General features: G+C 39.3%; 1 protein-coding gene across 1 annotated transcript; it reads right to left on the reverse strand.

The window, feature by feature from the left end:
- Window positions 1–6415: 6415 nt before the first annotated feature.
- On the reverse strand, window positions 6416–11208 carry LOC140140950 (NADH dehydrogenase [ubiquinone] 1 beta subcomplex subunit 4-like). The gene is made up of 3 exons (XM_072162716.1): window positions 11044–11208; window positions 9803–9946; window positions 6416–8647 (listed from the first exon to the last, which is right to left on the reverse strand). The coding sequence occupies exons 1-3, from the start codon at window positions 11179–11181 to the stop codon at window positions 8582–8584; spliced, it is 348 nt and encodes a 115-aa protein (XP_072018817.1). The 5' UTR covers window positions 11182–11208; the 3' UTR covers window positions 6416–8581.
- Window positions 11209–14201: the final 2993 nt, after the last annotated feature.

The raw sequence follows: 14201 nt of genomic DNA on the forward strand, positions 1-14201 counted from the left end.
AATTAAAATTTTACATAATTCGGTAAATATTACATAGTTCTGACGTAAATTTTACTTAATTATTATGAGGTTCTATACTTACATGTTTTGTAAATATTTCTGTGTGTGTAGAAATAAGAAAGCAATGTTGATTTTCCATTCACTGGGGTGCCTAGAAAGAAGAAAGCAATATTGCTTTTCCTTTCACCGGGGTGCCTAGAAATAAGAAAGCAATGTTGATTTCCATTCACTGGGGTGCCTAGAAATAAGAAAGCAATGTTGATTTTCTATTCACTGGGGTGCCTAGAAAGAAGAAAGCAACATGTTGATTTTCAATTCACTGGGGTGCCTAGAAAGAAGGAAGCAATGTTGATTTTTTAGTCACCGGGGTGCCTAGCAAGAAGAAAGCCATGTTGATTTTCCATTCACTGGTTTACCTAGAAAGAAGAAAGCAATGTTGATTGTCCATTCACTGGGGTGCCTAGAAAGAAGAAAGCAATGTTGATTTTCCTTTCACCGGGGTGCCTAGAAATAAGAAAGCAATGTTGATTTCCATTCACTGGGGTGCCTAGAAATAAGAAAGCAATGTTGATTTCCATCCACTGGGGTGCCTAGAAAGAAGGAAGCAATGTTGATTTTCCATTCACTGGTTTACCTAGAACATGGTAGAAAGAAGAAAGCAATGTTGCTTTCCATCCACTGGGGTGCCTAGAAATAAGAAAGCAATGTTGGGTTTCCATTCACTGGAGTGCCTAGAAATAAGAAAGCAATGTTGGTTTTCCATTCACTGGGGTGCCTAGCAAGAAGAAAGCAATGTTGATTTTCCATTCACTGGGGTGCCTAGAAAGAAGGAAGCAATGTTGATTTTCCATTCACCCGGGTGCCTAGAAAGAAGGAAGCAATGTTGATTTTACATTCACTGGGGTGCCTAGAAATAAGAAAGCAATGTTGATTTCCATTCACTGGGGTGCCTAGAAATAAGAAAGCAATGTTGGTTTTCCATTCACTGGGGTGCCTAGAAAGCAGGAAGCAATGTTGGTTTTCCATTCACTGGGGTGCCTAGAAAGAAGGAAGCAATCTTGATTTTCCATTCACTGGAGTGCATCGCAAGAAGAAAGCAGATGTTGATTTTCCATTCACTGGGGTGCCTAGAAATAAGAAAGCAATGTTGATTTTCCATTCACTGGGGTGCCTAGAAAGAAGAAAGCAATATTGATTTTCCTTTCACCGGGGTGCCTAGAAATAAGAAAGCAATGTTGATTTCCATTCACTGGGGTGCCTAGAAATAAGAAAGCAATGTTGATTTTCTATTCACTGGGGTGCCTAGAAAGAAGAAAGCAATGTTGATTTTCAATTCACTGGGGTGCCTAGAAAGAAGGAAGCAATGTTGATTTTCCATTCACCCGGGTGCCTAGAAAGAAGGAAGCAATGTTGATTTTACATTCACTGGGGTGCCTAGAAATAAGAAAGCAATGTTGATTTCCATTCACTGGGGTGCCTAGAAATAAGAAAGCAATGTTGGTTTTCCATTCACTGGGGTGCCTAGAAAGCAGGAAGCAATGTTGGTTTTCCATTCACTGGGGTGCCTAGAAAGAAGGAAGCAATCTTGATTTTCCATTCACTGGAGTGCATCGCAAGAAGAAAGCATATGTTGATTTTCCATCCACTGGGGTGCCTTGAAAGAAGAAAGCAATATTGGTTTTCCATTCACTGGGGTGCTTAGAAAGAAGAAAGCAATGTTGGTTTTCCATCCACTGGGGTGCCTAGAAATAAGAAAGCAATGTTGGTTTTCCATCCACTGGGGTGCCTAGGAAGAAGAAAGCAATGTTGGTTTTCCATTCACTGGGGTGCCTAGAAATAAGAAAGCAATGTTGATTTTCCATCCACTGGAGTGCCTAGAAAGAAGAAAGCAATGTTGGTTTTCCATTCACTGGAGTGCCTAGAAAGAAGGAAGCAATGTTGATTTTCCATCCACTGGAGTGCCTGCCTAGCAAGAAGAAAGCAATGTTGATTTTCCATTCACTGGAGTGCCTAGAAAGAAGAAAGCAATGTTGATTTTCCATTCACTGGGGTGCCTAGAAAGAAGGAAGCAATGTTGATTTTCCATTCACCGGGGTGCCTAGAAATAAGAAAGCAATGTTGATTTCCATTCGCTGGGGTGCCTAGAAAGAAGAAAGCAATGTTGATTTTCCATTCACTGGTTTACCTAGAACATGGTAGAAAGAAGAAAGCAATGTTGCTTTCCATCCACTGGGGTGCCTAGAAATAAGAAAGCAATGTTGGGTTTCCATTCACTGGAGTACCTAGAAATAAGAAAGCAATGTTGGTTTTCCATTCACTGGGGTGCCTAGCAAGAAGAAAGCAATGTTGATTTTCCATTCACTGGGGTGCCTAGAAAGAAGGAAGCAATGTTGATTTTCCATTCACCCGGGTGCCTAGAAATAAGAAAGCAATGTTGGTTTTCCATTCACTGGGGTGCCTAGAAAGCAGGAAGCAATGTTGGTTTTCCATTCACTGGGGTGCCTAGAAAGAAGGAAGCAATCTTGATTTTCCATTCACTGGAGTGCATCGCAAGAAGAAAGCATATGTTGATTTTCCATTCACTGGGGTGCCTAGAAATAAGAAAGCAATGTTGATTTTCCATTCACTGGGGTGCCTACACTCAGAGAATATTTACAAAACAATATGTAAGTATAGAACCGCATAATAATTAAGTAAAATTTACCTCAGAACTATGTAATAATTACCAAAATTATGTAAAATTTTAATTAATTTTACCCAAATTAATTAAAATTTTACATAATTCGGTAAATATTACATAGTTCTGACGTAAATTTTACTTAATTATTATGAGGTTCTATACTTACATAATGTTTTGTAAATATTTCTGTGTGTGTAGAAATAAGAAAGCAATGTTGATTTTCCATTCACTGGGGTGCCTAGAAAGAAGAAAGCAATATTGCTTTTCCTTTCACCGGGGTGCCTAGAAATAAGAAAGCAATGTTGATTTCCATTCACTGGGGTGCCTAGAAATAAGAAAGCAATGTTGATTTTCTATTCACTGGGGTGCCTAGAAAGAAGAAAGCAACATGTTGATTTTCAATTCACTGGGGTGCCTAGAAAGAAGGAAGCAATGTTGATTTTTAGTCACCGGGGTGCCTAGCAAGAAGAAAGCCATGTTGATTTTCCATTCACTGGTTTACCTAGAAAGAAGAAAGCAATGTTGATTGTCCATTCACTGGGGTGCCTAGAAAGAAGAAAGCAATGTTGATTTTCCTTTCACCGGGGTGCCTAGAAATAAGAAAGCAATGTTGATTTCCATTCACTGGGGTGCCTAGAAATAAGAAAGCAATGTTGATTTCCATCCACTGGGGTGCCTAGAAAGAAGGAAGCAATGTTGATTTTCCATTCACTGGTTTACCTAGAACATGGTAGAAAGAAGAAAGCAATGTTGCTTTCCATCCACTGGGGTGCCTAGAAATAAGAAAGCAATGTTGGGTTTCCATTCACTGGAGTGCCTAGAAATAAGAAAGCAATGTTGGTTTTCCATTCACTGGGGTGCCTAGCAAGAAGAAAGCAATGTTGATTTTCCATTCACTGGGGTGCCTAGAAAGAAGGAAGCAATGTTGATTTTCCATTCACCCGGGTGCCTAGAAAGAAGGAAGCAATGTTGATTTTACATTCACTGGGGTGCCTAGAAATAAGAAAGCAATGTTGATTTCCATTCACTGGGGTGCCTAGAAATAAGAAAGCAATGTTGGTTTTCCATTCACTGGGGTGCCTAGAAAGCAGGAAGCAATGTTGGTTTTCCATTCACTGGGGTGCCTAGAAAGAAGGAAGCAATCTTGATTTTCCATTCACTGGAGTGCATCGCAAGAAGAAAGCATATGTTGATTTTCCATCCACTGGGGTGCCTAGAATGAAGAAAGCAATGTTGGTTTTCCATTCACTGGGGTGCTTAGAAAGAAGAAAGCAATGTTGGTTTTCCATTCACTGGAGTGCCTAGAAAGAAGGAAGCAATGTTGATTTTCCATCCACTGGAGTGCCTGCCTAGCAAGAAGAAAGCAATGTTGATTTTCCATTCACTGGAGTGCCTAGAAAGAAGAAAGCAATGTTGATTTTCCATTCACTGGGGTGCCTAGAAAGAAGGAAGCAATGTTGATTTTCCATTCACCGGGGTGCCTAGAAATAAGAAAGCAATGTTGATTTCCATTCGCTGGGGTGCCTAGAAAGAAGAAAGCAATGTTGATTTTCCTTTCACCGGGGTGCCTAGAAATAAGGAAGCAATGTTGATTTCCATTCACTGGTTTACCTAGAACATGGTAGAAAGAAGAAAGCAATGTTGCTTTCCATCCACTGGGGTGCCTATAAATAAGAAAGCAATGTTGGTTTTCCATTCACTGGGGTGCCTAGAAAGCAGGAAGCAATGTTGGTTTTCCATTCACTGGGGTGCCTAGAAAGAAGGAAGCAATCTTGATTTTCCATTCACTAGAGTGCATCGCAAGAAGAAAGCATATGTTGATTTTTCATCCACTGGGGTGCCTAGAAAGAAGAAAGCAATGTTGGTTTTCCATTCACTGGGGTGCCTAGAAAGAAGGAAGCAATGTTGATTTTCCATTCACTGGGGTGCCTAGAAAGAAGGAAGCAATGTTGATTTTCCATTCACTGGGGTGCCTAGAAAGAAGGAAGCAATGTTGATTTTTTAGTCACCGGGGTGCCTAGCAAGAAGAAAGCAATGTTGATTTTCCATTCACTGGTTTACCTAGAAAGAAGAAAGCAATGTTGATTGTCCATTCACTGGGGTGCCTAGAAAGAAGAAAGCAATGTTGATTTTCCTTTCACCGGGTGCCTAGAAATAAGAAAGCAATGTTGATTTCCATTCACTGGGGTACCTAGAAATAAGAAAGCAATGTTGATTTTCTATTCACTGGGGTGCCTAGAAAGAAGGAAGCAATGTTGGTTTTCCATTCACTGGGGTGCCTTGAAAGAAGAAAGCAATGTTGATTTTCCATTCACCCGGGTGCCTAGAAAGAAGGAAGCAATGTTGATTTCCATTCACTGGGGTGCCTAGAAATAAGAAAGCAATGTTGGTTTTCCATTCACTGGGGTGCCTAGAAAGAAGGAAGCAATGTTGATTTTCCATTCACTGGGGTGCCTAGAAAGAAGGAGGCAATGTTGATTTTCCATTCACTGGGGTGCCTAGAAAGAAGGAAGCAATGTTGATTTTTTTAGTCACCGGGGTGCCTAGAAAGAAGAAAGCGATGTTGATTTTCCTTTCACCGGGGTGCCTAGAAATATAAAAAAAAAGCAATGTTGATTTCCATTCACTGGGGTGCCTAGAAATAAGAAAGCAATGTTGATTTCCATCCACTGGGGTGCCTAGAAAGAAGGAAGCAATGTTGATTTTCCATTCACTGGTTTACCTAGAACATGGTAGAAAGAAGAAAGCAATGTTGCTTTCCATCCACTGGGGTGCCTAGAAATAAGAAAGTAATGTTGGTTTTCCATTCACTGAGGTGCCTAGAAATAAGAAAGCAATGATGGTTTTCCATTCACTGGGGTGCCTAGCAAGAAGAAAGCAATGTTGATTTTCCATTCACTGGTTTACCTAGAAAGAAGAAAGCAATGTTGATTTTCCATTCACTGGGGTGCCTAGAAAGAAGGAAGCAATGTTGATTTTCCATTCACTGGGGTGCCTAGAAATAAGAAAGCAATGTTGATTTCCATTCGCTGGGGTGCCTAGAAAGAAGAAAGCAATGTTGATCAAATCAACAGTTAACAACAGTTAAAATAATAACTATTTGAAAAAAATCCCAATTCTGTAAGATCTGGATTGGTCTAGAACTTGTTCTAATTCCTCGAGGGGCCAACGAGGCGCGTGCGCATGGCCGCAAAGCGGCCAACGAGGCGCTTGCGCTTTTGTAATGTCAGAGAGGGGTTGTCATGGCCCCATACAGGCACTGAACTGGTATAGGACTGGTGGATTTTGTAATGTCAGAGAGGGGTTGTCATGGTCCCATACAGGCACTGAACAAGTGCTAGGTTGGTCAGGCCTGTAGAACAGCTTTTTTTCGTCGCCTTACACTCTTTATTTTCTCAATATAAAAATTATATATATGTGGTGTGATCAAGCAAAATCAGTCTGAAGTCGGTCATATTCAATTTTATTATCGGATTGTAACAAGCATTTACAAAGCTACATTTTGCAGAAACCCCAATTGAAATTGAACATTTAGTTCCAAAGATATGAACAGTAAGTGTTGAAGTGTTTCCAAAACAATATGCAACAAAAGAAATTGTCTTTGTTTGGCTATATCTGGGAATCAATATCCAACTTCCGTCTGATTTTGCTTGATCACATCACATATATATCTTTATTTGGCTGTGTTAACAAGAATTTCACGCATAAAACAAATTTATCATAAATTGACAACAGTAATTATCCATTTCATTTTATTTAACAATCAAACAACTTTTGAAGGTAGTATTCAGTGTTCAGGTTTTCTACAGTAATTAAATATGATGCTTGGGACTTGAAAAGAATTGTTTATCAGGAATTTGGTGTTAACAGATTTTCGTATTAACGAGTTTCCACTGTAAAGGACAACTCCACACAGGCTGTAAATCTGGGTGGGGGACTGGGGGTACTTTATTCAACAGTTGAGTACATCACCATATTGTCTCCAATCGTGATGCCGTTTTGAAAAAGCAGAACCAATTTCCGAAGGAACAGGACAAAATACAAAGCAACAAGTTTTTTAAATATGAAGAGACCAATACAAGTTTCACACATCCAAATTTTCTCTACACAGCCAGGGCTCAGTTAATATGAAAAGAATTCTGCCCTCATAGACAATGTGTACAGCTTTAATGGAGCTGGGAATGGTCTTGCCATCACTGGAAACTATTTGTTTTTTCAAAATGGTATAAAAAAAAGTGCATTTTCTCTTCATAAACTGATTACCAGGTATTACTAGGCACTAAGATCCAAACATTACAATATGCCAAGACAAAGTCCTTTAACCCCCATATGCATAAGTTGACCTATGAATGGATTGGGTACAATAACTCATACTCTTAAAACAGGAGGTCAAATTTTGAGGTATACTTGAGTGGAGGTTAATGAACTTTGCCAATCGCAAGAGAGTATTTTGGTTTATTTGGTTCAAATTTTTTATTTAGTCCATATTATCATTATAATTTCAACATATGGACCAATACCATAAAACTATAAACTGTTCCCTATAACTAGTGAATTACTTTAGTTTATAGCACTTGCATAGCACAGGTAGCAATCAGGGTAAAAACTGGCTTTAAAATGTGATACTGGGATATCCCATTAAAATCTGCCTTCATAAGCAATGGAAGCACAGGGTACGCTCTCCTAGTAGAGGAAAAAATAAAGCATTAATTGTCCTCTGTGTGTCCCTTTTCAGCCCCATAACAACCTTGTTTTCGACCAAAATCACACACTGCCACTGGCTCATCAAATACCAAAATGTACCTTTATTTGGGGCTAAAATAGTCTGAAATTGATTCCAGTAACACCGGCACAAAATATGTTCCCCCTCCCTAGATTTTAATGCTTCCACCACAACTGTCTGCCATACCCCTGTGGAAGATTTTTTTAAAGTCTTCCACAGAGGGACTATGTTTTTCAAATGTTAATCATTTTGAAACCCATACTCCCCCTGTATTGGCTTTACCTTTATCTTCCACAACTGGAGTGAGTGTTTCAAATGGAAGTTACTCAATTGTCTATTCTATTTTAAACCAATACTCCCTCTGTGGTAGTTTTTAGCTAAATCTTCCAGGGGGGGTGGTGGATTTCAAATGGAATAGCCCAATGTCACCTTCTACAATCAGTATAGACCACTTGACATCATTGTTTATAAACAAAGGCAAGAGACAGGTCTATCGAGCTTGAACGAACCGCTACACTTTTCAATGACTTTCTTGTACTATATGAAATGTGGTGGGCGATTTAAAATGCATGTGCCCTGAGCAAACTACAATGCATACGCACACTGCAGGGCAAAGAACAATTAAAATTGCCATAATGTGCGCGCATACTGCCAGGCAATGGCATCACCTGTCAAGTGGTCTATATCAAAGGAACAGTTTTAAAGTTGCACAGAGTTCATCAGTAAGAACAAAGCACAACTATTTATACTACTGTATGTCCATGTGTTTCAAATGAACACAAATGTTGGGACATCAAGTCACACAGCAAATAAATCCTTCACATTCTTCAGTCAGCTGGATTGTTAACCCACCCCATGAGAACTACATGCCAATTGTTCAAAAAGAAGTTTTCATTATCAATTGGATCAATCAGGAACATTGTTAAGAATAATTTCACCACACAAAAAAATTGGGGTGAATTATTTGCAAAACTCCATTCTGATTGGTAATTAAAGTAAAGATATCATGTAATTGACCAATCAGAGGCAATGTTAGATCGGCAGGTAGTGCTCAGGGGCTTAATCATCATTATTCAAACATGCAGGCAAAAAGTTCATAGGTTTCAATGTCTCTATGTATGTATTTACAAATGATGTAGTTGAACCACACACATCCACTGTGGCCAGGGTGGGTGTTGCTAACACATGTATAGACTACGTGGTTTCTTCTCTTCTCCAGAATCCCATTTTGAAAATTTATTCCTCTGTATGGAAAGATTGAGAAAAAAAAGACAAGCATGTTTAATTGTTTCTGCTAATTTTTCTTATATTACAAAGGTTTGATGATGTCCTAAACAAAAGTTCTTTTGTTGGGGAGGGGGAAGTCTGATTATTGTTTGGGCATAATTTAGTTGAAAAGGAAACTACAATCTTGGAAATAAGTCTTGGAACACTTTTGTGCCACAAATGGAAAACTGACACCCCTCGCCCACCCGTGCAATGTTGGGAAATGCCAATATCTTTAGCAGTTTCTCAAAGTGTTCCAAGACTTTCAGACCTTCATTTTTGAGGGGCTCAATTGCACCAGAGCTCCTACAACTCTCCTTAACAACATTTCAGTAGTATGATTTACTGAGCTCCTCACTACTTGTATTGAATAGATTGAGCTCCTTGTTGAGTACCTTAGTAAACACAGGAGAGTGATTAACATAGCTCCTGTAATTCTCAAAAATGAAGACCTCTCCAACATTGATTGATGGGAAAGGTAAATCATTGTTGTAGATGTCATGTTTGTTCAAAAACAAGATACATGTCATTTCCATGATCATTGCAAATTCTGCATGGAATTACAACAACATGTACCAAGTGTTCCAAGTATTTTTTTTTCAGATTGTAGGTGCAATCTCATAAATTGCCTCTCAAATTTATTTACTGTCAAAGTGACAATTTTCATGCTACATTTATTTTCATGCTATTCGAAGCAGCTATTGCAAAATCAACAATGTGTGAATATATTAATTTTGCGTGTTAACATAGGTCAATGTAAGAAAGGTTAGAATCACAAATTGAAAACAAGGGAGTGTGCATTTCAAATGGGGTTACCTGAATGGGTGACTCTATTTGAAATCTATCTACACCCCCTGTGTGGGAGATTAAAGCCATGTCATCTATACCATAGGGTTGTATGGTTCTGGGATAGCCCAATACATTGTGTAATGAGCTAGTGGTCAGCTGAAGTTTATAGATCCATTTCGTTAAAGTCACAGTGAGCAATCTTATGGGTACTGGACGGTGAGTGATGAATATTGCTCTCTGTTAATCAATGTTGGGTGAGCGATGGCGAGAGATCACTCACTTCAAACGTGTAGAGGCCTGCATACGACCATTTTGTACAATTACCACATTATTTAATAACATACCCTATATGCAATATTGGCCCAGATTAGTAAAGCCGGTGGTACAATACCAAATAGAATTCCCCATTTGATAGTCCTTGGGGTAGCCCTGAAGAAGTCTACTGGCCTATGTCTGGTATAATTCCATCTGTCCACAGCAGGATCCACCTGTAACAAATAAATGAGGAGGAAAGAAAGCTTGGTTTTAAATACTCTTGTGCACTTCAAATGTCATATCCATGAAATACAGCTTTCAAAAATTGTTGAAATCTTTAGAAATGGTAGCTTATAAAGCTGCTGAATATATTCTGAATATAGCTACCTTTATGTATTTCCCACATGGTAAAGTTTGGGTTGGTATTTTGGACAATTTATTGCACAATTTGACATAACTTTGGAAAATACTGGAATATCTTGGATGATTTTTTAGCGTTTTGAAGGGCAACTTGAGTAATATTAAGAAATCAAACAGGTGAACTTGGAGTAACTCGCATACTAACCAAGTGTAGGCCTACTAACCAAGTGTAAAATTTGTCGTAAAGATAATCCGATAACAATACACTAATCCAACGAGCCAAGTGATGGTCAGAATTCATTCCGCCATTACTCATGTTACAGCTGGGGACCATCCACTCCAAACTTGTGTTGTAACTGCCCAATTGGGTGGAAAAGCACTGCTTCAAAATCAATTTTTAATTGCATTGTAAACTTTCAGCATCCTTTTGTCACAGAGGTGATGAAACACAATTTCAAATTCCCGCAAAGCCTGCATCATTTCACATTTCAGGTGGAATGGCCCACTTCAATGGCTGGCATTCACTCGGTCGGACATCCGGGAATATTGTCCCCTTCGTCCCCTTTACACAAGCGCACGCATAGCAACCAGCTCGAGAAAGGGGAACTGCACATGCGCACACTGGTTTTACAAGGCTATTTTCCCTTTGTGACGTCAGCCCGACCAAGAGAATGAGGTGTAGGATTAGGAATGTGTGGAATCGGATTTCCGATTTGTCTAGTACTACTGCATCAATAAAAACAAGTCATTTTCAGTCCCTTCATATACGTTCCCTGATTGACCCCTCATTTTTAAAGGATTCTCATTTCAATGAAAACAATTTTACCTGAAATGATTACAATTTCAAAATTTTATCATGTTATGATCAAAACATGCCTATTTTAATTTTAACGTTTTCAAATTTTAAGCTTAACTTAACTACAGTCAAGACAAACTCGTAAAAAACAACAACAGAAACAGCGCATCTTACCAAAAAGCCCCGAAACGAGGGATCGTTAATTTTCTTTTGAAAATCACGCCTTAAAGCGTCTCGTATTGATTGTCTTTCTAGAATAGCTCTCTTCTCCGCATCGGAGACTCCCCAGGTCGCTGGATTCCCGTCCGACATCTTGGATTCGTAAATGATTCTTTGAGTTCCATAGGGCTGACATCCTTAAATTGGAAATAATGGAATAGACTATATTCAAGGTCCTCATTTTCAATAAATCATTCATTCATTTGTAGTGATCTTTGGCGGTTTTAGCTTTCATTCATTCACCCGGGTTCATTCATTCACAAAAAAGAAATAAACAATATCGATCAAAATCATCAAAAACGAATCATGGAAGAGCAGGATGGTGGCCGAAAATCCCATTCGACCTTCCGGGGGGGGGGGGGGACAAGCTTTTCCCAATTTATGATCAAAAGTTGTAGGCCTATTTTATATGTGCGAGCGATACAGTGGCGGCGCTACGGGGGGATATTTTTCTTGCCCCACCCCCAGTTCCCCCACCACTTTTGATCCCAAAAATTACGTCAATTTCCATTTTTGCGGCAAAATTGCGCAAAATTTGTCAATCATTGTTCCCCCTCTGAAATTCACTTTGCCCCCCCCATACATCCCCCCCGAAAAAAAAAACTGGATCTCTTAACCCTTCCCCTTTCTTTTTTTCTACTCCCTTCCCCTTTCTCTTCTTCCCTCTTTCTTTAGGCCCCATGTCACTTCGGAAAACGCGGTAAAATGAGCGAAATCGCTCAAAAAAGCTAAAACCGCCAAAGATCACTACAAAATCTGGCAGATAGGCCTAAGCTTAAAATCTTGAAAATGGTGGGAAAAGAGGATAGATTCTGCAAATAATGTGTAAATAATGTGCGATTTACCGCGTTTTCCGAAGTGACATGGGGCTCATACTTGCCGATGATTTTACATGCAGAAACTCACACAGGTGAATAAACCATTGGGCTATTCCAGTTGAAATCCATACACCCCCTATGGAAGAAATACCCTTAATCTTCCACACAAACAGTGTGAATTTCAAATGAAGTTACCTGAACACCTCTTGCTTGATGCGCGAGTGAATCATCAAATCACCTGGCAGGCAGGGTGGAAGTTATTTGCTGTGTCCATACATACACATATTGACGGACCGACCACACACACTTGAGGAACTCGCGTCGATTTGAATTTTTATCTTTCTCATTCTCCATTGAAATGTGTACAAAAGTGAAAAGTTGAAGCCCAAAATTGGCACTTTCCTTAATTTTCAGTACTATGAAATTCATGGGAGTAAAAATATGGACAATTTCGAACATATTATTTTTTCACCCCCCCTGAAAACCCACCCACCATACCCCCCCCCCACACACACACACACACACATTTGGGCAATTTTGGGCATCATGAGGTCATGACCTCCATCTAGGGGTGCATGTCAAATGGAATAGCCCAAACGTGTGGCAGTCAAATTTCACACTATCAGCTACACATGAGTAGCCTATGTATAAGAAAAAGCACTTGAAATTCCGGAAAAATCATTTAAAATTTGAATCTCCCATTGAACCCTGTGGTAAAGCCTCATGTTGGAACTCAAATTGGGCAATATTCTTCATATTGACTGCCTTGAAATTGCAAGGGTTGAAAGTATGGGCAATTTCAAACATTTTTTTGGACCGAGAGCGGGCAAGATTTTGTATACTGAGCCCCCAGCTAAAAGTCTAATCTTATATTAGTTGTAAAGAATTTGTGAAGTTTAAATCTTAAAGGAGGATTTCGTGATCCTAGCATTCTCTTTTTATTACATTCAGTAGATATCCACGAAAAAAGCTTTATTAGCAAATTTTCAGTTGATTCCGATTTTGCGTTTGCGAATTATGTATGATTATGTATTACACTGCCCCACATAGGCCAGTGTTGTAATTTCGTTCTGGTATACCAGAACGAAATTCAAATTTTTGGTACATAAAAATTATGTAGCCAGAGGTTTCCAGTGGTATAAAAATCTCAACTTTTTTGAGACAAGTGAATGTAATTCATGTAGGCCTATAAGTAGCTCGTTCACGTAGCGGTTTCGTTGTCCCACTGGCCTATATAAACGTAGATTGCCTGGCGATCGGAGTGTTATCGTCAGAGCACCTCGCACAGTGACATCGCCCCGATATCTTCATAGTAGAAATCGCATGGTAGGTTGAATCCACAGCCACCCATGACCATTTTATTCGGACCTTATGAGATGCATATTATTAGCGAAGTGACCTGACTAAGGCTACTGACATAGACGGGGTAATTGATTTCTCGCTCTGTGAGCAAGCTTGTAATTGTATACGACATTGCGGTCAATGGTTATACTCTCTCCACTTGAGTGAGTGCCGCTATAGCCTGCTGCGCGCTGTAGTCCATACAAGACCAACGCAATATAAAATTGAGAGTCTTGGTCAAATTTTGAGTTCAAAGCGCACGGCCAATTTTCAAAGCGCACGCTAACGACTATAATATCTGTTCAACACGTATTTTCAAGTGTATGAGACCACATCTGGTTTCTTGAGAAAAATTCATTTACGGGAGATATTCATCATTTTCTAACTCAGTATCCGAAGATTTTCGTCTGATATCAAAATCGTGCATAGTAATTCACGTGTATCGATCCCGTGTATTCATTTTAATGTCACTGCTGCACCAAATAATTATTAGCCAGGCGATGTCGGTGTGCCTCGGACTACTATCAGCTGTGCAATAATTATGTGTACCCCCGGGGTGGTGAATTTTCAAAATGGTCTGCCAAAATCGCTTGCCCACCCCCCTTTGGCCGTGCCAAAAATCTTTGTCCCACCCCTATAATTCACCAGAGACCGGGGGGTATACATTATTATTGCACCACCCCTAATAAGTTATAGGGCCTAATGGTAAAAATAATATGCATCAGTGCTTAGAAATGTCTAAAACTGGTGTAGGCCTAAAATATAGGCCCTAATTCATAATTATTTTACAGTGTTGAATATTGACATGGAAAATGTTTACTTTTGCGTATTGCTTATAAACATTTTACATAACTTGTTTGAAAGGTCAAAGGTAAATATAGGCCTAATACTATCAATCTTACGGTTATGCAACAAATATAGGCCTAGTTGTAAAAGTTGTAGGCCTATTTAGCT

The sequence above is a fragment of the Amphiura filiformis genome, chromosome 19, assembly GCF_039555335.1.
Source record: "Amphiura filiformis chromosome 19, Afil_fr2py, whole genome shotgun sequence".
NCBI lineage: Eukaryota > Metazoa > Echinodermata > Ophiuroidea > Amphilepidida > Amphiuridae > Amphiura > Amphiura filiformis.

Bases quoted from the DNA above. Each gene is read 5' to 3' on its own strand.
- LOC140140950 (XM_072162716.1), bottom strand. From the start codon at position 11,181: ATGTCGGACGGGAATCCAGCGACCTGGGGAGTCTCCGATGCGGAGAAG. The intron at 9,947-11,043 runs GTAAGATGCGCT...TATTTGTTACAG, and splicing joins CCTCGTTTCGGGGCTTTTTG to GTGGATCCTGCTGTGGACAG. The intron at 8,648-9,802 runs GTATGTTATTAA...CTTTCCATACAG, and splicing joins GGGCCAATATTGCATATAGG to AGGAATAAATTTTCAAAATG.